We start from the raw sequence: 21,618 nt of genomic DNA on the forward strand, positions 1-21,618 counted from the left end.
CTGCCCCACAGCCCTCAGCACTGGCTTTTAGATCCCTCCAGGGATGGTGTTTGGGGAGGGGAGCCCCAGGAGGAGAAGGAAGAGTTTTAAGCCAAAAATTAGGAGCTGGAGATGAGATGTGGGGAGGAAATTCTTCCCCCTGAGGGTGGTGAGAGCCTGGAACAGGTTGGCCAGAGAAGCTGTGGCTGCCCCATCCCTGGAGGGGTTCAAGGGCAGGTTGGAGGGGGCTTGGAGCAACCTGGTGTGGTGGGAGGTGTCCCTGCCCAGGGAGGCGGGGGGGGGGGGCATTAAGGTCCCTTCCAACCCAAATCATTCTGTGATCCTATGATTTTACCCCAACCCTGAGGTTATTTCTCTGCTGATAACTCTTGCTGCTCATATTCTTAACTGCACCCAGTAACTCAAAGCCTCTGCTCGGTGCAGGAAGAGAACATGAAGGTTGGTTTTTAAATTAGGGAATTAGTCAATTAAGTTTTGCTGTGTGGAAACACCTCGGTGCTGCCCCTGCAACTGCTTTTACCGGTGTTTTGCTGCCCCTTGGCTGCCCCAGAGGCTGGGAGCTGCCTCCACCGAGGGCAGGGACAGAGAGTGCAGGAGCCACAGGGACCACAAAGCTCTGCCTCTTCCCAAAAAACCATGGGAATTCCACCCATCTGGGTGCTACGAGCCGGGGGCTGAAAGCTGGAAGGGTCGGGGAGGGGGCTGGGGGTTGTATTTTTGGGTGGCATTTGCTACAGACAGATGCTTGGTCTTCACATCCCCTGAATTCCCAAACCATCCGACGCTCCAAAGGAAGGGTAACACCACGCTGCCAGGTTGCATCTATGCCCGTGTTTATTTATACTGAACAGCTTTAAAAATACAGAATAAAATAGCTTTATCTACTATTATTCACAACATCTGGTCCAAATATTACATTTTTAAATATTTAATTGTTTAATGAAGCAATGTTAGAAAAAAAAAAAAACATGAAATAAAAAAAAAACTCCATAAAAGAATTACACATCTCAGAACAAAACAAAACAAAAAAAAAGAAAACAAAAAAACCCCTCTTGCTGTTGAACAAAAAAGTTTTACAGCCAAAGTCAGTCACAAAAAGTCATGGGAAAAAAAAATTATCCCCACTGCCTAAGAACAGTCAATAGTTTGTTACACCAAAGGTTGTTATAAACAGACAAAGTACAAGAATTTGGACTGGCAGCAAGATGATTTACCTGGAAAGATGCAGTAAATGCCAGAGAGTACACAAGGCAATTCTAAAAAATCTATCTCTCATGTCAATATGTAGGGATGAGGATGCACAGTCACAGGCAAAGTGGAACCAGACGGGAGACCCTGGGGTGGCCCTGAAGACGGATCCCCCACCGACGGGCAGGAGCCACCCAGCTCCAGGCTCTGCCCAAACTCACGGCCAGAAGCCAAACTTGGGGATCTCGTGGCCTCCTCCCATCCCACAACCACCCATCGCAGCTCCACGGACACGAGAGCACAGAGGACCTGTCACCCCACGGCCACCAAAGGCCATCAGCCGCAAGAAATGCTAAGAAACATGCACCCAGTGGGACGTTTTCTGCGAAAAAATGAGTGACCCATCGCTACCCGCCCCCTCCCCCCCCAAAAAAAAAGGAAAAAATAAAAGAAGTCGCTTTTGGTTGAAGAAGGCCACATAAAAGAAACCCCGCAGGTCGTGCTGGTCTGTCACACATGCATTTTCTACATGGCTACAGGAGTTATGTTAAGCACAGGTTGGTTTAGGTTGCGTGTAAGCGTCCAATGGCTCACTCAAACCATTAGAAATTGGCTATTTTAAACCCCGTGACCCTGGGGCGCTGTTTATACCACAAACGATGCGATTTGCAACCCTTTCTGTTAAAGGATGCAACGCTAGAAGCGAGCGGTCGCACTCACCGATGCTCCCCGTGGTATAAAAAGCACTGAGGATTTCCGTTTGCGAGCGCCAATTCTGCATGGGGAGTACTGAGATCTCAGTAGGGAGATGAATAATAAAGAAACCCTTTAGTTTTTTTTTTTGGTAGGAACACAAACATGGGTAAATAAAGTATACACAACTACTATCAATTCGTCAATGAAGAAATTCTACCATCACATGACATTGTCATGACAATCATACCACTCCCTCCCAGGAAACCAGCGGTCGTTATCCTGAGTGGAAATGTTATTTTTTTTTTTTAATATATGGAAAGAAAATACTGCAATATTCATGTACAAACCAAGTTGCCATATTGAAAGTCAGTATTAAAGGCATAAAGCAAATTCTGGGTTTAAAGTTTGAACTTTCTGAGCGAGGTACCTGGGTAAGCTCCTCCGCCAACGCACTCTAATACGACAACGTTCACCACTCATAGCTGTTCGCTTCGAAACCTCCATTTCTATAGGTATGATTTGCAAGTATTCGCTTTAGAAAATGTGTTTCAACATGTTAGCAAGAATTTAACCTTAAAAAAAAAATACAATAGAATATCAATTACAAAAGTCCCAAGTTACTTTGTTTCGCATACCATCTTTGATATGACAAAATGATAGTTCTGCCATGAATATTTGCCCTTCCGTCTTAAAAGTTTGGTTAAACATCTCCTCGCCTCTTCGCTCCTCTCTCGAGAGTCGCCTTCCCTCCGTGGGTTTTAGTTGAGCTGTTTGAAAGGCAGGAAGGCAGGCTACAACATCGACAGGGAAAATACAGTATTGCATTTACAGGCAGATTTCTCCATCCAGCCGCTCAAAGCCGGGACGTAACCAGCAAACACGAAGCATTTCAATGCTTTTTCCAAACTACAAATTAATCCTCTGCAACACAAGTCTGCCAGCAGCTTGGGCTGGGCACCACGCTCCCCCCAGCACCCACTGAACACTGGGGTACAAATGCCAATGTGGGAAAAGCATTTTAAGGTCCAAAAGTGCCCCAAACTGGGGGCAATTTGGAGTTTTTCCCCTCATAAAAAAAAAACAAAACTCTGCCCTCAAGGTCCTGCCACCACCCAGACTCCTGGCTCTTCATCAAGGGGTCCCCTCTGCAAAACCGAGTCATCTCTAACCATTCATGCTCATAATAAGATGGAGAGAGTCACTACGTGTATAAATTTGATTACAGAAACAACAGCTTAACTACAGCAACTTGTTTTAGTGTCACCAAAGGAAGTGGCTGGAAAAGCAAACGCGGCAAAACGTCCCTGTCCTTCTCTCAGCCAACAGGATCGGCAAGGTAGGACCCAAACTCACAAAAATAATTAAATACAACAGTTAAACAGAGTAATTGGACTTCACCTGTTTGGATAGTCCTTCCTAGGCTGCAGGAAAGGGGTGGTGTTCTGCTCCAGGGAGAAGGAAAAAGTATCCCTGGATGGGTTGCCCTGTGATTTGCCGTGGAAATTATCATGGAAAGGAAACTCAGAACACACAGGGCTTCACCTCAAAGGAGAGAGAAGACAAATGCCATTTCTCATCTCTTGTCTCTCTTACTGAGGGAATATCTGGGGGGAGAAGCTGGAAAAGCCTCAGGACACAGGTCCCTGCCCAGCAGCATCACTGGACTTGACCTGTCTATATTTCCAAGCTGGCACTGCTTTAAATAAAATAAAATAAAAAAAAAAACAACTTTAGCCTCCCTTTCTCAGCATTCACAAGATCACCACCTTTGGCATTTTACATAATTATAACCACCACACATAGGTGGCTTTTATTTTTTTTTTTTCCTTTCATATATATATATATTTTTTTAACTGCCCCATGTCTCCCCCACATCTTTGGTTGCACATTAAGTTGGGAAATTTGGAAGCTTCGTGCCACTGATTAGAGGTCTCCGCACTCAAACTACCTGCAAGTGGATGTGGAAATCTAACTCCTCACTACCCAAAGAGGAAATAATTTAAAAGTGATAAAAATGACTTTGTTTCACAGGCAAACTAACCTTGTCTACTACACAATAACTCTTCCGACCAGCTTTCGAGATAGCCCAATTGACACCAAGACTGCAAACTACTGAAAGTTCCCTGAAGCAGGAACAAAAACACATGCTTTGTTATGGAAAAAAGCAGTATAAAATAGTTTCTGGAAACAGCCATGGCATGCTGAGAACGACAGCAATGGAATCATTCCCACTCTACACTAATCAGTACTGATCCGGTAAGCTCCTTCCTCGCCCTCCCCACCCCAACCCTTCCATGCTTCAAAAAACCAACAACAAATTCACCTGGAAGTAGACTCAGAGAAAAGAGAGTTCCAGTAGTCAAACTTTCATAAATAGATTAGGGGATTACAGGAGCTACTGTTATGGTTTCTCCAGGAATACAAAACGCAAGCACCGTAGAGCATACTGGCCTTGAAATTACATTACACTACATTTCCCTGATGATCTCCACAGCTTAAAAACGCTTTTGGGGCCACACTGAAGTCTAAAACTAACTTGCAATAGTAAGAACATTAAACAGGAATAAAACTTTTTAATCATGAATGCATGATGAGCATGAACACCCACGTAACGTCAGAGCTGAGACTAGTCCAGGAAAAAAAAAAAAAAAAGATCTGAATGGTGCCCTGATTGGACCCAGTACCCGTGAAACCAGCCAGTGGGTGAGGAGGTCAGATGGAGTGTCTCTGCTCTTCGGGATCCCCTCCACCACGGGAAGGAGCTTCTGGAGAAGCTTCACCAAGAGAGAAGAGGAGGCAACGCAGCACGAGCCGCTGGCGGGGAGCAGCATCTCTTGGTGTCTGTGATTCTGTGTCCCAGCAGGAAAATTTTACACAGCCCCAAACCAGCCAACACCAGCAGCACAGTGACCACGGGGCCCTCCCTGCAGGGGAAGCTGCAGGACACACACCTTAATTGCTTTGAGCTGCTCAATAAATTAGCGTTTTTGTTCAGGAGAGAGGCATTGCACTGCAAAAACTGTTCTCAGGTCCCATCCGGAGGTGAAAAGTTTCCCCATCTCTGTAAAACTCAAGCTACACGTGTCCCTTGAAAGCAAACCTGCCCCTGGACACCAGGAATTAGGTGGTGAGATGCCAAGCAGCAAAAGCAAACGTTTCCAAACCTGAACTGACACAAAATGAGCGGTTCCTTCTACAGCACTGGGCTATCAGAACTCAGTCATAATTTTTTATCGGCAAAGTTATTGCAGAAACTTTCTGTCTTAACACTGGATATCTGACTGACCTATGGGCAAATTAGAAAAAAAAAAAATACTCTCATGATTTGCCAGTATCAACTGTGTCTGGTTTCCAGGGGGCTGAAAAACCGGAATGTGCAAATCAGCGAGTAGGAAACAATCTAGATGGGGTTTGACAGGACCAGGAGTAATTATTTTTCCTTTCCCCCCCACCCTCTTCTTCTTACAGGATTCAAATCTTCTGGCGTAACTCACATTGCCAGCAATGAACGCCCCAAAAATGCCAGCATCAACAACTTAAATAAAATCACCCTAAAAAGTAACATTTTTTTTTCAATAGCACCTACACACTTCCGGAACCTAAGTCCCATTTAAAATAACCAGACTTAGGCACGCAGGCATCTCTAGCTTTTGAAAAAAAAAAAAAAAAAAAAATCAAACAGAGGAGGATTTGCAAGTTTGACCCAGAGACACTAGATCTGGCAACCACCACCCACAACAGGAAAGCTTTTTTTTTTGTTGGTTTTTTTTTTTTTTTAAATTCGTCTCAGCTCTGGTTCCAGAATTTAAATGCAGATATACAAAACATATATTTTAATGCTTCTTAATCAGCAAGAAACTGCAAATACATCTCTTACTACAACTAGATAATATAATTTCAACTAAGGCTATACTGTAGCTTCTGAGTCTTCATCTGAATTCCTGCAGTTACTGCTTTTCCTGAAGCCTTTCCACGTGTAGCCCATGAAGGTAGGGCTGATGGGCAGGAAGCTGAAACACCTGTATTTTTTAATAAAGTTCATGCCAAATGGCAAATCGTACGTTTCCATGCCATCCAGTGATTTGCTTCCTTTACCAACCCCTTTCTTCCATTTCCGTATTCCCCTTTCTTCAGGGCTGCCTGGAAGTCAAAATAAAAGGAAAAAAAAATACAAACGTGAATATCTTTATGTGAACACACACATTTATAGTAGAGTTGAACACAAGAAAGAAAACCCCAAGTCTCCGACAGCAAAGTGCTGGAAAGATCTTCCAGACCCCTCAAAGAGGCAGGAAGAGGGGGAGGGGAAAAAAAAAGTGTTTATTGGAAATGGCTATTATCTGTTTGTGAACAGAAGAAAGAAAACCCCAAGTCTCAGACAGCAAAGTGCTGGAAAGATCTACCAGAGCCCTCAAAGAGGCAGGAAGAGCGGGGGGAGTGTTTATTGGAAATGGCTATTATCTGTTTTATTTTATAACTGAAAGTCAAGGCAAATTTTTACTCTCAAATGAATGGAAGCAGCTTTGGATCCTAAACTATTTTTACTCTCTTCTGGTTTAATTTTTGTCAGCTATTTTGTACATTTAATAGGATGGGGACCTTAACTTGGAAAAGATTCAACACTTTCTCAAGGAAAGGGAGGCACACAGTGTTAAGGAGCCTGCTGTAGGTGTTAAAGAAGTCAACAACAAAGGCAGGACTCTCCTCCTCCAGGAAATGCTGTGCTGCCTTCATTCAGAAAGGCAAGTCATTATTTCAGATAAAATGACAAGTTCACATGCTGACCTGGAATGGTATTATCCAAAATAAACGCAACGCAGCCACCGACAAACATGGCTGTGGTGAGAAGAACGTTTAATACTTGATCAATGCCCGCTATTCCTACAAGAAAAGGAAAACCAAATGTTTAGAAGTTGAATTTTATCATACATATTCACATCCTACTGATCTACATGCAGGTCAACTGGGAAAACTGTCTACTGAGTTCACTGAGGAATTTGCTCAAAAAGGACTTGTAAAATCACGTGGGAATAGAGGCAGAAGAACTTCCAACTAACGTGGTTCACTGTGGGTCCCCTTCTCTCCCAAAATTTAACTCTATGTTGCTTATAAAAATGTCATGAAACACCATTTTAGTTTCTACTGCAGACACAACTGCTTGATTTCAACTAAATAGAAAACTACAAAATGGAAAAGGAAAAATGTTGATGATGTAGAATCACGTGGACCAAAATGATTCCTCTAATAAACCTTTATTTTTAAAAAGGGCTAGACTTCAGAGCACCAATTCACAGAAGAACCTTGGATTAATATATCACCACCTAACTCTGCTTGAATCATCCTCCTTTGATGACGTTTGCTGGCACGACCACTACTGAGAAGGTATTATTAAAACAGAAAACCTTCTCCATGAATTCACCCAAACTATAATTTGGCAAACAGTCTGGAAAAGAGCTCATTAAAATTCATAGAATCATAGAATTGTCTGGGTTGGAAGGGACCTTTCAGATCATTGAGTCCAACCATCAACCGGACTCTGATAAAAACCATCACCAAACCATGTCTCTAAGCACTATGTCAACCCGGCTTTTAAATCCCTCCAGGGATGGTGCCTCAACCACTGCCCTGGGCAGCCCATTCCAAGGCTTAATAACCCTTTCAGGGTAAAAATTGTTCCTAATATCCAGTCTGAATTTCCCCTGGTGCAACTTGAGGCCATCTCCTCTTGGGAGAAGAGACCGACCCCCCCTGGCTACACTCTCCTTTCAGGGAGTTGTAGAGAGCCAGAAGGTCTCCCCTCAGCCTCCTCTTCTCCAGGCTGAACACCCCCAGCTCCCTCAGCTGCTCCTCACAAGACTTATTCAGATTCAGAACATATCTGCGGTGACAAAAATTTCAAAACCCTAAACAAATTCCTAGTTTCCAAACTCTTGATACAATATACCTTGATCTTTCTCCTTGTTCTTTTAACATCATTTACAGCTCAGATTCACCCCCTTTGGTCTTCTTTCCCATCCAACTGGCCATCACCTCCTTCCATCACTCTACCATCGTCCCCAGAGGAAGCACAACTTCACATGTATCCCACTGAAACATGCCATCCAGGTCTCAACATCTCAATGAATTCTCCTCTGAACACACCTGCTTTCTTATCTGTAGCTTTTATTGTCTCTGTAATACACTGTTTATTCTCTTATTTACCCTCTACATCACTTTGTACTTGGATGTACTCTGCCTATGAGTACAAGTTAAAAGGCTTCGTGTGAACGAGCAGAAACACATACCTGTGACCAGTGGATTTTGTTTGAGATAGCTCGGAAGGACAAGTCCAAAGAAAATGGAAAATCCAAGTACAAACAGGTTCCGAGAAGAATTTAAATCTATGAACTGGAGGTTAGACAGACCCACGGCTGTAATCATCCCTAAATAAAAATAAAATGAGTCTCAGCTTTTATATAGTCTTTTTCTTTAAAAAATAGACAGCACCATACATATAAACACAGCACTGGAGTAAAAAGATATAACCACACGGTACACAAAGAAGAACAAAAACCCATCCCTTACCAAAGAGGGTGCAGAAGAGGGCCCCGAGCACGGGGTCGGGCAGGGAGGCAAAGAGCGCGCTGAACTTGCCGACCATCCCGAGCAGGAGCATGAAGGCGGCGCCGTACTGAATAACCCTGCGGCTTCCCACCTGCGGGGAGAAGGAAGGGACACACTTAATCCAACCTCACACCTTGCACTTTATTCTATCGTTCCCTTTTGCATTTAAAACTTCTTTTCAAGCTTCCATTCAGATTTTCGTTGGTGTCAAAACACAGGCTGTTGAGCCTTTACCAATGTCTTGGAGAGCTCAGCCGTAGCGTGGCTGCACTCCAATTCTAACATAACCTCATCTCATTTTGTTTTTGTTAACACTAAGTCATCTTTAAAACCATCTGTAACTGCTACAGCCACAATAACCATGAAATGCAACGCAAAACAAACAGACTAGATCTAGGGGAGAAGGCAAAATGGATCAATTGTAATGCAAATGGAAAAAAAAATAAAATTAAAATCCATGTGCTGCTGCCCTTTTACACAAGAATACCTGTATTAGTTGCCCACCACGCAGTTCACTTGAAAGAGGTGCAGGTGTTTTAGACAGAGATTATCAAGTGGTTCTGTAACATCCCTCTGAGCTCAGAGCTGAATTCACTCCATGAGCAAACCCCAGCTGTGCTAATGCTGGGACCCCAAATGCCTGCACCTCCTTCCCTTCCTTATTTTAACCATCCCAACCTGGGGCAGTCATTTCTCCAGCATCACGTCGTGGTGGCAGTTGATTAACCCAAAAGATGGACATTTCAATCGCGTTATACTTGCATAACAGGTACACCAGGGACAAAACCCAACCCTGTTACGCTGCCACGGTGGTTTTTAGCAAAGCCCTGTGAGGGTCTCCTGTTACAGAGTACAAAGCTTCAGAGAGAAATAGATATTAATTTCTTAATCACATGTGACTGAGCTAAATGAGTGGCATGAGAAAAAGTGATACCGCAGACACCTTCAGGGTCAAAGTACTTCTTTGCCCCCTATTCTTCACTGCTTAACTGTTAGGTGAGAGGTGTTCCCCTAAAACTGCAGATAGACCAGGAAATTGGGGGGTTCACTAGAACAAAACAGAAGTCAGCTTGCACTTTTCTCTATTTTTTATAGAGATATTAATTTCCTTCCAGCATCTTGCTCAAAAATTATCTTCCTGCACAAAATAGGAAGATTCTTTAAAAAAGAATATCTGGACAATAGTAACATTTATTTACATAAATGCTCAATCACTTTAAGGCAAACCAATTAAGCTCCTTTTGAAAGCTACTGAAAGCATCCTGGGGAGCAATTAGCTCAAAATACACCTTTATTCCCAGGTGCTCGTATACCCACTTTTTGTGATTGTTTTGGAGCATGTGATGTGGTACCCAGTGCCTCACTGGAATATCCATTTCATTAGCATGGCAGAAGCTGCCTGTACTTTTCCCCCAACTAATCAGATTTCGTTGATTCTCCTCTCAACAAATAAAACTCGCTCACAGACCTTGCAGTATTTACATCCACTTGAAGCCTCAAATTGAAATTTTAAGAGTAAACGCACACCGATTTCAAGGAAGGGAAATGCCTTTTGAAATGCTGCACTGGTGTAACAGCATCACCAGGACTACGTGGTCCTTACTCAGGAGCACTAAGGATTCCCTTTCCCAAATCAACAGCCAAAAATCTATTTTGATATAATTTGAAGCTGAAAAACTATTAGGTTTTAAGGAATGAGTATGCAGACAGGGAAACAAGAGAAAGCCCTGGAGTGCAGCCATCCAGCTGTGCCACTCCGGGTAAGGCACATTCACTCTCCCATCCGTGCTCTGAACAGACCCAACTGTAGTTAATTCTGTTACAGCTGCCAGTTTAACATTCATTTTTCACTGTTCCAAAGCATTGTGGACTCATTTTTGTGGACTGCTAATAAAAAAAAGCGCTGTTAATTCATATCAACTCCTACGAAGTAACAACAGAAACGAAGAGCAGAAAAATCCTTAAAGAAAGGTTTATTCTAACCAACATTTCTTCTAGGAAATTTCCACCTGCAACTGAATGGAAGACTGACACAGACAGCAGATGGTGCTATTAGTATTTATATTCCACCCTAAACCCGAACAGAATCATCCTTTGTGCAGAAAAAAAAAATGGCTGAAGATAAATTCAGATAAATTCATCATCCACGTTGGATGAAGTCAGAGGGATGAGTTATTGTAAGTGGAGAGCAAACATTTTCTACCTTGTACCCATGAAGATTTATAGCTTCCAAGGCAACAAGATGTACGTATTTACAACATAAATTACTCTTTACCAATTTTGTTGGTATTTCTTAACAAGGTTAAATTAACAACATCAAGCAAATCTATCTGCAGCCCAAGGTCTCTCAGTTGACTGAGACATTCAAGCACACATCCAGTTCTGCATGGGAACAAAGGGATTCCCAAGTGTTTATATATTTTGTTGAGTAACACCCCCAAAAAATATGTCAACCCCTAAGCACGCTCAGTGCTTTAAAAGCCTACCATGAGGGAAACAACTATTTAAGGTACATTTAACTTTGAAGTTACCTTGACTGCAGCTCCTTTTCTAGCTGTGTCAGCGTAACGTCCCTGTACAGACGTAGATAAAACCCAAGGACCTCAAGTTGCATTTCATTGTGTGCTCAAGCGAGACATTAAAAATAGTCAGGTCTTTAGTGATGCTTTCAGAGCCCAGACATCCGAGAGTATCAACTTCTATGTAGTTTACAGCTTTTATGCCTCATCTCAAAACACCCTAGAGCCCCGGAACAGCTTCTTGGTTTTCAAAGGGAGAGCTTATTTAGCATCACCTGCTTCAAGCAGGTTTTCTAACTGCCCTTCCGAATAAAACTAGGATTTTTGAGGTCTTATCTAGAATGCATTTCTATTAGACGATGGCTGGTACGGACAAGTGTAACTTCAGAATGCTGGGTAAAGTTTGTCAGCACAAAGTAGTACAAAGTAGAATGGCTTCTTGGAAGAGGATCGTGCTGTGAAACGTGAAAATGGAACAAGGCATCCTCCAGCAGAGACAAAACACCTCCCTCATGGAGGAATCAGGGTAAAGCACGTACCTTCGTGATGCCCAAGACACCAATGTTAGGGCTGGAAGAAGTGGATCCATTCCCTGTCCCGAATACTCCGTCCAGAACACAGGAGAGACCCTCGATAAAAATCCCTCTGTAAATCACAAACAGAAAAAGAGTCAGACTCCTATGAGTGTAGGCTCGCTTCAGGTGGGGCTTTAAGACCACATCTCACACTGGTGCCTCTTCAAGCATCTGTCCTACATGAATTGTAATAATTCATGTTTCAAGCTCCAACACACCTGAAAATCAACTTGAGTTCTGTTTTCTATGTCTTACATACCTACATCCTTCAACTGAGAAACTGATAAAATAATTCAAGTCAAACTTAAGAGTTTTTCCTTTTTGTTAAAATTGCATTTCAGGTGGATTTGAAAAGCTACCCCAATTCCAGAACCCATTTAGAGTTCTGTCCCTACTGGAACTGCACTATTAACTTCTACAGGCAGGAAAAGGACTAGGTCTCCAATACATTTGCAACAAAATAATTCAATGTGACAGTTGCATCTTGTATTTCAGATCCTTGGCCATTGTGTTTGTCCAAATTGTAACATTTAATCTCAGAACACATTCCTGTTTTACCCCAAGGAAAAAAAAAAGGTAAAAAAACCCAGTAGCTTAAAATACTGAAAAACAGATTAATTTTCTTTTTGACATACCTGTTTATTGCATGAATAGGTGGAGGAGGAGCACAAGACAACCTGGCACAGGCATAGTAATCTCCTATTGATTCAATAATGCTTGCGACAACAGCGCTGAGCATTCCTATCACTCCAGCGGCTGAAATTGTTGGCAGTCCCCACTGAACTGTGAAGAAAAGAAAACTGAAATCTCCTGTGCCACAGAAAACAATTCAGATATCAAAACATACAGCAATTTATTCATCTTTAATGGAATCAACAAACTCCCTTCACAGTAACACAGTCTGGCAAGTTCAAGTAGATGAAAGGAGCAAAGGGAAAACCGCCCAACCAACTGCTTTGATCATGCTTGGAAAAAACCCAAAAAACCCTGAACCCCACCAAAACAATTCCTCCTGTTCAGAAGGAAGGAATTTGAACTACTGCTTGTGAAAAAACAATTCTGATCAGTGAGGCGAATGCCACTTAATTATTATTGTGCTGAAAACTCAGTCTTGGGTTACGAGTTTAGTCTACCGAAGTGAATGGCCAATAACCAGCCATGATCATTGCACAAACACCTCCCAACTCCAAATTTTTGTAGAAGAGAGAATAAGATTAATTTAAGCCTATAGAAAAGCTTGGCAGGTTTTCCACAGCAATTGCCTCGATGCTTTTATCTCTTTGAAATAGATGAGCCTCTTGCAACAAAAGGAACTTCAAGTCACACAAACGTGAATAACAAGGCTTCACAGATGAGAAAGGTCTAGTCAGGGTGGAAAAGTTTTCCTCCTCTTCTTTCCCAAAAGCTTCTATTTTACATCTTGCATGTCTAGCTTTAGAAGTGTTTTTTTTTTTTTTTTAAGAACTAATCCGAACCAAAGCAGATGGAAAACCAGAATGGAGCTGCCTCATTATAATGCTATTCCTAACCATTTTTTTTATTCTATTCCAGCAGAATATTATTTTATTACTACCCCATTAATTTCTGAGCAGCACAAGGGTGAACCAGTTGTGCCACTATCTCATGACTTCAGAAACAGCCTTCAACAGCTTGAACCTTAAAGGTGTTCAGAACAGGATACAAACACCCAGGGTGTCGTGTAAAGTGCTTAGTGTTCTCTTGTAAATACTTTTTTGTCCTTTGGTAAGTGTGGACTGGCATCCTCTGACTTGCCCATCGGCACGACTCCAAAGCCGGGTCTGCAAGTCAGGACATTTTCCTGTAGTTGGTAACAGTTGTGCTAATTCAAGAATGTGTGTGTTTTGGGGCAGGGAAGAGCATGAAGCTGGAAAAAAACTCCACACACTGCTGATCCTTTGGAAAACAAGAATCAATGACTTCAGAAGCTCTACAGGAGTTGTAATAATCCATCCTTATTATTGAACAACATTAACAGCACCTGACTACAGTGTCGACACTGTTAGAGATACAGTCATGCTACCATTCTTATTAGAAGTCAAGAGTTACCTAGATAAACCTTGCAAGTCCCCTCTACAAATTCAAATTTCAGAGACTTGGTCTTTCTTGGGTGAGACCTTAAGGTATCAAATTAAAGAGAAAAACATGAAAAAACCCCCACCATCCCTATCTACGATGTCTTTAGGTCAGCGCATGCAAGTGCATCAGAATATAGGAGTGAGAGAAAACCAGCAACACTTCTGAAAACAACAGGAATGACACTCCCAGGCACATGATGATAAAACCAGCCCTTAAAAGCAGACATACTTACAAGGATAAGGAACCTTGAACCACGGAGCTACCAAGAGCACTCCCCGTCGGGCGTCTGTGCGAGCGTAGAAGCCGTACTTCGAGCTGTCAGGGGGAAAGACGTCTGTCACAGTGAAGATGAAGCAAAGCAACCACGACACCAAAATAGCTAAAATAATCTGCGAAAGAGGAGAGAGAGAGTTGTTTAAAATAAACCATCAATAGCAATATTCATCAAGAGCAAACAGCTCCTGCACAGAATATCTATTACACACGTATCTGAATGTGACCTTAAGTGATATTTTAAGTCTGAACAAGTGGTAAATCCTGTAATGGATCAGTGAGGTGTTTCCTGGCCCCCCCCCCCAGCCCCTAACGAAGATGCTGTTACAAAAGCTCTGGAATTAGAACAAGCCTCTTCTCTCCCCTAACAAACGGGAAAGTCTCCAAATGGGCACTCCAACAAACCAGTGAATTAGTCTCAACTTCATCAGAGAAATAAAGGGAGGTCTTTCACATGGGGAACGGGGTATTGCTTTCATGGAACTCGAAGATAACGATCTCACCACCCCTTTTTGGAAGGCTCAGTTTAGGCTTTCACTGCATGCATAAACATCCCTTCTACCCCCTTCCCTCCCCTCCATGATCTTCATCACCCCAACAACTCCTCAACAGAGAGGGATACCAGCATGGGGTCTGCCAAGACTATAATATGATACTATTTCCTCTGGCAGATGAGACAGTTAAGTTTCCCATAAGCCCTTTAAAGCTTTTATCTCACCTTTGTGATCTGTTGCATTAGTAACAAAAATCAAAGCCAAGAAAAAAAAAAACCACCCAAAACACAAATTAGGGTGTTTTCTACCACCTGAAAGTTCAGGTACTCACAGGGAACATCTTGAAAAGCTGCAGCCTGTATGCTGTCCATCCTTTCTTAGATTTGTAAATGGGTAAGGGAAATTTGACATTTCTGGCATATTGAGAAAACAACAACACCAGGAAAATAGTCCTGAGGAAAAAAAAGAAGGAGAAGGGAGGGACAAGAGAGACATGTCATTACCACCTGGATATAAAAAATCCTTCCCAGCACAAACCTGTCCAGGCTCTTCAGACAAAATATAAATGTACATTTCACATTTAGCACAAGACAAGTCATCCTAAGGGAATATATTTTAAATAAGTTATTATTCCACAAAAGCCAAAACAACATTATTTGTATTCTGAAGTGCTGCAAAAATAGCCAGCAGCAAACAGGTAAATGAAACCAGGAAAATGAATGGGACTAAAGGAAGCTCTTTGGAGCTGAGCAGCCATGAGCAAGAGCTATGCTGTGCTGTTTGCTTCTGCTCCACTTCAACTCGTGGAGTGTTGGGTCACACCAACCCCCTGCAGCACTCCAGGCTGGGGGCAGAGTGGCTGGAGCTGCCTGGCAGAGAAGGACCTGGGGGTGTTGGTGGACACCGGCTGAACACGAGCCAGCAGTGTGCCCAGGTGGCCAAAGAGGCCACCAGCATCCTGGCCTGGATCAGGAACAGCATGGTGAGTAGGACTCAGGAGGTGATGGTGCCCCTGTCCTGGGCACTGGGGAGGTGTCATCTCAAGGGCTGTGTCCAGTTTTGGGCCCCTCACTCCAAGAAAGACCTCGAGGGGCTGGAGCGGGTCCAGAGAAGGGCAATGGAGCTGGTGGAGGGTCTGGAGCACAAGGAGAAGGGGCTGGAGAACTTCTGAGGGAGCTGGGGGTGTTCAGCCTGGAGAAAAGGAGGCTGAGGGGAGACCTTCTGGCTCTCTCCAACTCCCTGAAAGGAGGGTGTAGCCAGGGGGGTCGGTCTCTTCTCCCAAGGAACAGGCCATGGGACAAGAGGAAACGGCCTCAAGTTTCCCCAGGGGAAATTCAGACTAGATAGCAGGAACAATTTTTACCCTGAAAGGGTTGTTAAGCCTTTGAATGGGCTGCCCAGGGCAGTGGTTGAGGCACCATCCCTGGAGGGATTTAAAAGCCGGGTTGACATAGTGCTTAGAGACATGGGTTAGGGATGGTTTTTATCAGAGTCTGGTTGATGGTTGGACTCAATGATCTGAAAGGTCCCTTCCAACCCAGACAGTTCTATGATTGTATGGCAACTCCAACTCCATGTGTTCAGCTCTGTGCTGTGTATGAAGCTCAAAGGCTGCTGCTGGGAAATCCCAAGAGACGGGAAAACTGAAGGCCAGCACATAATTTTTACATTTCAAAATTTGCATCAAACTCCAAAACACTTGGGAAAATTTCTGTCAATGGAAATTCTTTTTCTTCAATCCTTAAGAATCCCATTTTTTTTGTGTATATGCATCTTTCACTAAACAGCTCTAAATCAAGCAGAATAGAGCCCAAACCCCAACATTCCAATCAACTGCAGTTCACCAATAACCCAGTTTATCAGTTTTCAGATGTCTCAAGTATTATGCATTTTCCTCCCTTGTCAAAGCTCCCCTATATGGTAAAAATTAATTCAGCTCTACAGTTAAAATAAGTATCTGCTTTCAGTGAGAAATAAAAAGCCAGGGCAGGTTGCTCAATTCTGAAATAGCCAAAACCAGTTTTGTTATAAAAAGGTTACACAAAGAGCCAAACTGTCTGAAGGAGGAAAGCTTTTCTGAAATTTGAGATTATGTTTTTATCAGCTGACTTAAAAAAAAAAAGGGCAGATTTGAAGCTTCCCTCCCTTTTCTGCCCAAGATCAGTTTCAGTCTGTAAGAAACAAAACAGAGCTTTATTCTCCCTCAGCCTCCAGCACAAAGAGCTCCACGCAAGAAGGGTGTCATTTAGAGCCTTTACTCTCTGCCGAGTCGCATGATAAAGGCACCTTTTCCTTGCCTTCAGGAAACATTTTGGCATCTCTCCCAAAGTCCATTACAGCGAGATGGGCCCCACCAGCAGCCACCCTGTCCTGCCAGCCCCAAGGACAGCTGGCCTTGTATTTTGATTTATTTAGCACAGAGTTGTAAATAATGTCATAATAATATAATATTGTAAATAATACTATACTGGCTACATGGCAGGGGGGGCTTGTTGCCATTCTGTAAGATATTACCGAATCCTTAAATGCCCAAAGGAACAGTTTTGCTCACCAAACATACAGGTAAAGACTGAAGGATTTCCCTTTTTACAAATCACAATGTGATGTGTTTTATGGATCAAATTCTTTCAGCCCAGCACCCACAGAACAAGCAAGGTCAAAGAAGTGTTTGGGCAAGTGACAATCTTGTCTAACAGCATCTGGAGCTACCAGAGGGTAACAGCTCTTACAGGGGAATTATTCTGCCAGGTTAGACAGCAATACAGTATATTTTTATCTCATCACAACAGTCAAGACAATTTGAAGTGCCACATCTTGTAGAGATCAAGTCATTTTTGAGTGGCTCTAGATGGCTACAGAGTTATTTTCACCAATCTAGTGCACATTTTTGCGTGGCAGAAGCCAGAAATACTTATTGACTGGGTAATATTTAAATCCTGTTCCTAAATAGATTTTTTTTTTCCATCTGCAAAATGTCAACTTTAATTACATGTTTCCATGTCCAATTCACCCAAGGTCTGCTTGATTGATTTAACATTAGTCCCAACTTGCACAGAATTTGTTTTAAAGGAAAATAAAATGTTCCTTTGGGTCAGATGTTTAACATAATAGACTTACAAAAATATTCATGATGCTAACATCCAAGATAAAAGAGAACCAAGCAGCCCTTTTAATCATAAGCTGCACTTACAGAATATCTTACATGTTCAAAGTACTGTGCAAACAGATTAGTCAGATCAGAATCTGATCTCATCAAGCATTCCTTCCACTTCCAGAGCCAGCACAAAGTTGGTTGTTGTATGTTGAATATAGCAACACCTTCAGCCAACTTCCTTCTCCCTAAAACGTGGTTTCCATCCGTATTTGGCTGCTCATCCACAGCATTTCACAACAGGAAGCTTTTGTCTTCTCTTCATCTCATTTTTCTCAGTTACTCCCTTTTACACCACTAACCTTAATTCTTCGGTTTCCCTGGCATCTACACCTACAGAAGAACACACACCATGCCCAGAAATTCACTCTAAAAGCCTTTTTATTTACTCAACAGAGATCTGTCTTCTTATGCCTCATGGACTGATGGTATTTGGGGAAATACACCTCCTCTGTTTGTCAGACAAACTTCTCTTGGCTACAGGGAAGCAAACCAGTAATAACGACAAACCAACCACTACTACCAATGCTATTTGCAACATCGTCCTGCAATATGCTCTTGCAGAGTAAGAAACGTACACAAAAGCATGATAAAAAGAGAAATACAAATTGTTCGCTAATCTCTCTGGTGTTTTGCTACATCATGTTTTCAACAGCACTGAATTCGACGTAGCCAATGGCTCCCAGACCAACTATTGTATTATAAAACTCCCTGTTCTCCGCATCTCGCTTTCAGCTCTTGTCCTTTCCTTCCTCCTCTTCTGGGCATGTTTAGTTTGGAGAAGAGGAGGCTGAGGGGAGACCTCATTGCCCTCTACAGCTCCCTGAAAGGAGGGTGCAAAGAGGTGGGGGTCGGTCTCTTCTCCCAAGGGAATAACGACAGGAGCAGAGGAAATGGTCTGAAGTTGGGGCAGGGGAGATTCAGATTAGATATTGGGAAGAATGACTTTACTGAGAGAGTGGTCAGGCCCTGGAACAGCCTGCCCAGGGAGGTGGTGGAGTCACCATCCCTGGAGGGATTTAAGAAACGTGTAGACATGGCACTTCAGGGCCTGCTCTAGTGCCCGAGATTATTGGTTTGTGGTGGGGTGTTGTGGGTGTGGGGTTTAGTTGGTGGGTGGTGTTTTTGGGTGGGGTTTTGGTTTTTTGGTTTTTTTTTTATGTGGTTGGACTCGATGATCTTGGAGGTCCCTTCCAACCACTAAGATTCTGTGATTCTTCGAGTTGTTGCTGTTCTTATTGTCACATTCCCACATCGTGGATCCCTGACCCACTCCCATTCCCAGCACAGGGCACCTCTCCCTGCTGGGAGCAGACTGGCTTTTCCCTGACACTCTGGAACTGGAGAAGCTGAAACTGACACTTCAGCCTGGAGAAGAGGAGGCTCTGGGGAGACCTAATAGCAGCCTTCCAGTACCTGAAGGGAGCTACAGGAAGGCTGGGGAGAGCCTGTTTAGAAAGGCCTGCAGGGACAGGACGAGGGGCAATGGCTTCAAGCTGGAGGGGAACAGCTTTAGACTGGAGATGAGGAGAGGGTTCTTCACTGTGAGGGTGGTGGAGCACTGGAACAGGTTGCCCAGGGAGGTGGTTGAGGCCCCTTCCCTGGAGATATTCAAGGAGAGGCTCGACGAGGCCCTGGGCAACCTGGTCTAGTTGGGGGTGTCCCTGCTGACTGCGGGGGGTGGGACTAGATGGGCTTTGGAGGTCCCTTCCAGCCTGGGCAATTCTATGATTCTATGAACTCCTGAGGGACGACTTACCAACTGGGGCCCCTGGCCCAAGCCAAGACCACCCAGGGGTACTTACAACATGGCGATACCCCAGTGTTTGCCTGCTCTTTCTCCAGCAGCTTGGAAACCCGAGAGGCCGATGAGAGCCACGGTTGGTGTGATGGTCAGAGGCCCGATGTATCGCAGCAGCGCGCCGGGGAGGCCGAGCAAACCGATCACCACTTCGATCAGGGAGGACATGATAATAGCACCTTGGATCTGAACAGACAAGAACGGCAAAGAGAAGGGGTTCAGTCAGATCTTACAAGCAAACCCGAAACGTTTCTTTTTCTGCTCTGGATTATAAACTGCAGTTAAAAAGAATTCAGTGACACAGAAGAACTCAGCAAATTTTTTCGTCATAAAACAGCTCATTATGTTTAAGTGACTTATTGCTTAAGCATAACACTTATGGTTTTCTCCACAAAACTATTCCACAACAGACCAGTGGGCCAGTCTGGTAGTTGTGTGGATAGCACATCACACTGTCAGACAGGAGACCTGGGTTCCAGGCTAACCTTTAAGCTCTCAGATCGAACCGGCAAGGGTTGGTGGCGCCACGGAGGTGATGCTCCTAGCTCCTAGGGGCAGAGTGTGTGCTGCATTGTTCACAAGTGCTCCTTAGAAGCTGGTATAGAGCAGCGTTGTGGTCTCAGGAGACTGTCAGCCCTCTTGGCTGCAGGGCTCTTGGCAGGATGTAGCTATGGTTTGAACATGGGGAAGAGAGAGGGGTTGTTTTTAATTAAGAAAAAGTTTGCAGCCCAAAGCAACGGGATGGGAGATAAATTCCATGACACACGCTTTAATTTGGACTACGCTATCTACCCCTCTGGTGTGATGCCTGGGCACAACCCTCATCCTGGGCGCTGCAGAGCATGAGGCAGTTCAGACTGCAGTGCTGCGAGTGGAGAAGGAGTTGCAGCTATTTCAGCAAGTCTCTTGGGGGAGAATCAACGTCTCATCAGAATAGTCTCCAACTTAAGATGCCTGGGGATGACCAAGGTTTGCTAACTGCACGTTACCTTCCAGGGGCAGCCTACTGACCAGAGGGACAGCAGGCGAGTGCTCTGGGAGCAGCTGAACTGCTGCCAGGGAGTACAAATGGCAACGTGTCACAAGAAGAGGATTCCCTCTCGCTTGTGCCTTTTACTGCGCAGCTTTTGGCATGTGGCAACTAACTCCTTGCATTTTGCTGTCCAGCAATGAACAAGCTGAAAGGATGAAGGCTTCCATGAAATGAGGAAAGAGATATATTCAAATGAAAAAAAAAAAAAAATCGCAGTGGAAGAAGGAATCACCAAACTTAAGGACAAGAACACACAGATGGTCAGGTGAGAAACTTAACTGGAATGGGACAGATCAACAGCTAAAGGCTACTCCTGCATTACCTCTCGTATTCTGGGATACCAGATGTGCTCGGTGTGAAGCAGTTCTGTTGTTCCGTTTGTAACTGTTATATCTTACAAAAAGAAGAAAAGAAAACACACATGTATTTATTTCTCTGCCGCTCTCCCATCATGTCATACACAATAAATCTCTCCTGAAGCTGCGTCTGACAAACGACCCTTGATTTACACAGAATAAAAGTTCTGCAACGCTACAAATCAAGTAATAACAGGCTCACATTCCCCAAGAGCTAACCACTAATTTTAACCAATGTATCAAAGTGGAAAAAAATCATAACTTTCAGAAAGAAAGGTCAAATAGGGATTCTTTTCCCACTCCAATAAATGGATGAATGGAGAATTACTCAACTGCACACTAGGAATCAAGTACTCCGGCGTCTGTTGTCACCAATTTAGGTCACTTCACTGAACGATGAACTGACCCGTGGTAACAGCCCCATCTGACACCTTTTGAAGGTTAAAAGGTTCAAGAGCAAGATGCAGCAAAAGCTCTTTTTGAAAAGCTGAAGTAGTGGAAAAAATTGCTTGGTCACCAAAGGGTATCAGACAGTGTTTTTTGTTCACCCAGGTGTGTATTAGATACCGGCACGTTTTGGCACATGGAAATATCCAACACAATCACACTGGAGTCTGCCTTTTCCTCTTGGGCACTGAAGCCCATGTGCTGTTTCCCAAGAGCTACATCTGACTCCCTTAGTGAGAAAATGTGAATGCTTAAAGCTAAGTTTTCTACAGAAAAAAAACATCAGGAAAAATAAGTAGATGGTTGCAAGTGTATAAACATATAAATAACATAAATATAAATTATGAGATAATCAAAAGGACCCCTGGGAAGAACTTCAGAAGCA

At 43.5% G+C, this 21,618-nt stretch overlaps 1 protein-coding gene across 1 annotated transcript in view; it reads right to left on the reverse strand.

The window, feature by feature from the left end:
- Positions 1-812: 812 nt before the first annotated feature.
- The window catches only part of SLC23A2 (solute carrier family 23 (ascorbic acid transporter), member 2), a 59,978-nt gene continuing 39,172 nt past the window's right edge, over positions 813-21,618 (reverse strand). The window contains exons 7-16 of the mRNA XM_014945475.1: positions 20,753-20,823; positions 19,402-19,583; positions 14,777-14,897; positions 13,911-14,067; positions 12,217-12,364; positions 11,546-11,651; positions 8,449-8,578; positions 8,169-8,306; positions 6,670-6,765; positions 813-6,024 (exon numbers count right to left, since the gene is read on the reverse strand). Of these exons, the coding sequence (XP_014800961.1) occupies positions 5,792-6,024; positions 6,670-6,765; positions 8,169-8,306; positions 8,449-8,578; positions 11,546-11,651; positions 12,217-12,364; positions 13,911-14,067; positions 14,777-14,897; positions 19,402-19,583; positions 20,753-20,823 (1,382 nt within the window). The 3' untranslated portion in view covers positions 813-5,791. The remainder of the gene's footprint in view (positions 6,025-6,669; positions 6,766-8,168; positions 8,307-8,448; positions 8,579-11,545; positions 11,652-12,216; positions 12,365-13,910; positions 14,068-14,776; positions 14,898-19,401; positions 19,584-20,752; positions 20,824-21,618) is intronic.

The sequence above is a fragment of the Calidris pugnax genome, unplaced genomic scaffold (assembly GCF_001431845.1).
Source record: "Calidris pugnax isolate Ruff unplaced genomic scaffold, ASM143184v1 scaffold120, whole genome shotgun sequence".
Lineage (NCBI taxonomy): Eukaryota > Metazoa > Chordata > Aves > Charadriiformes > Scolopacidae > Calidris > Calidris pugnax.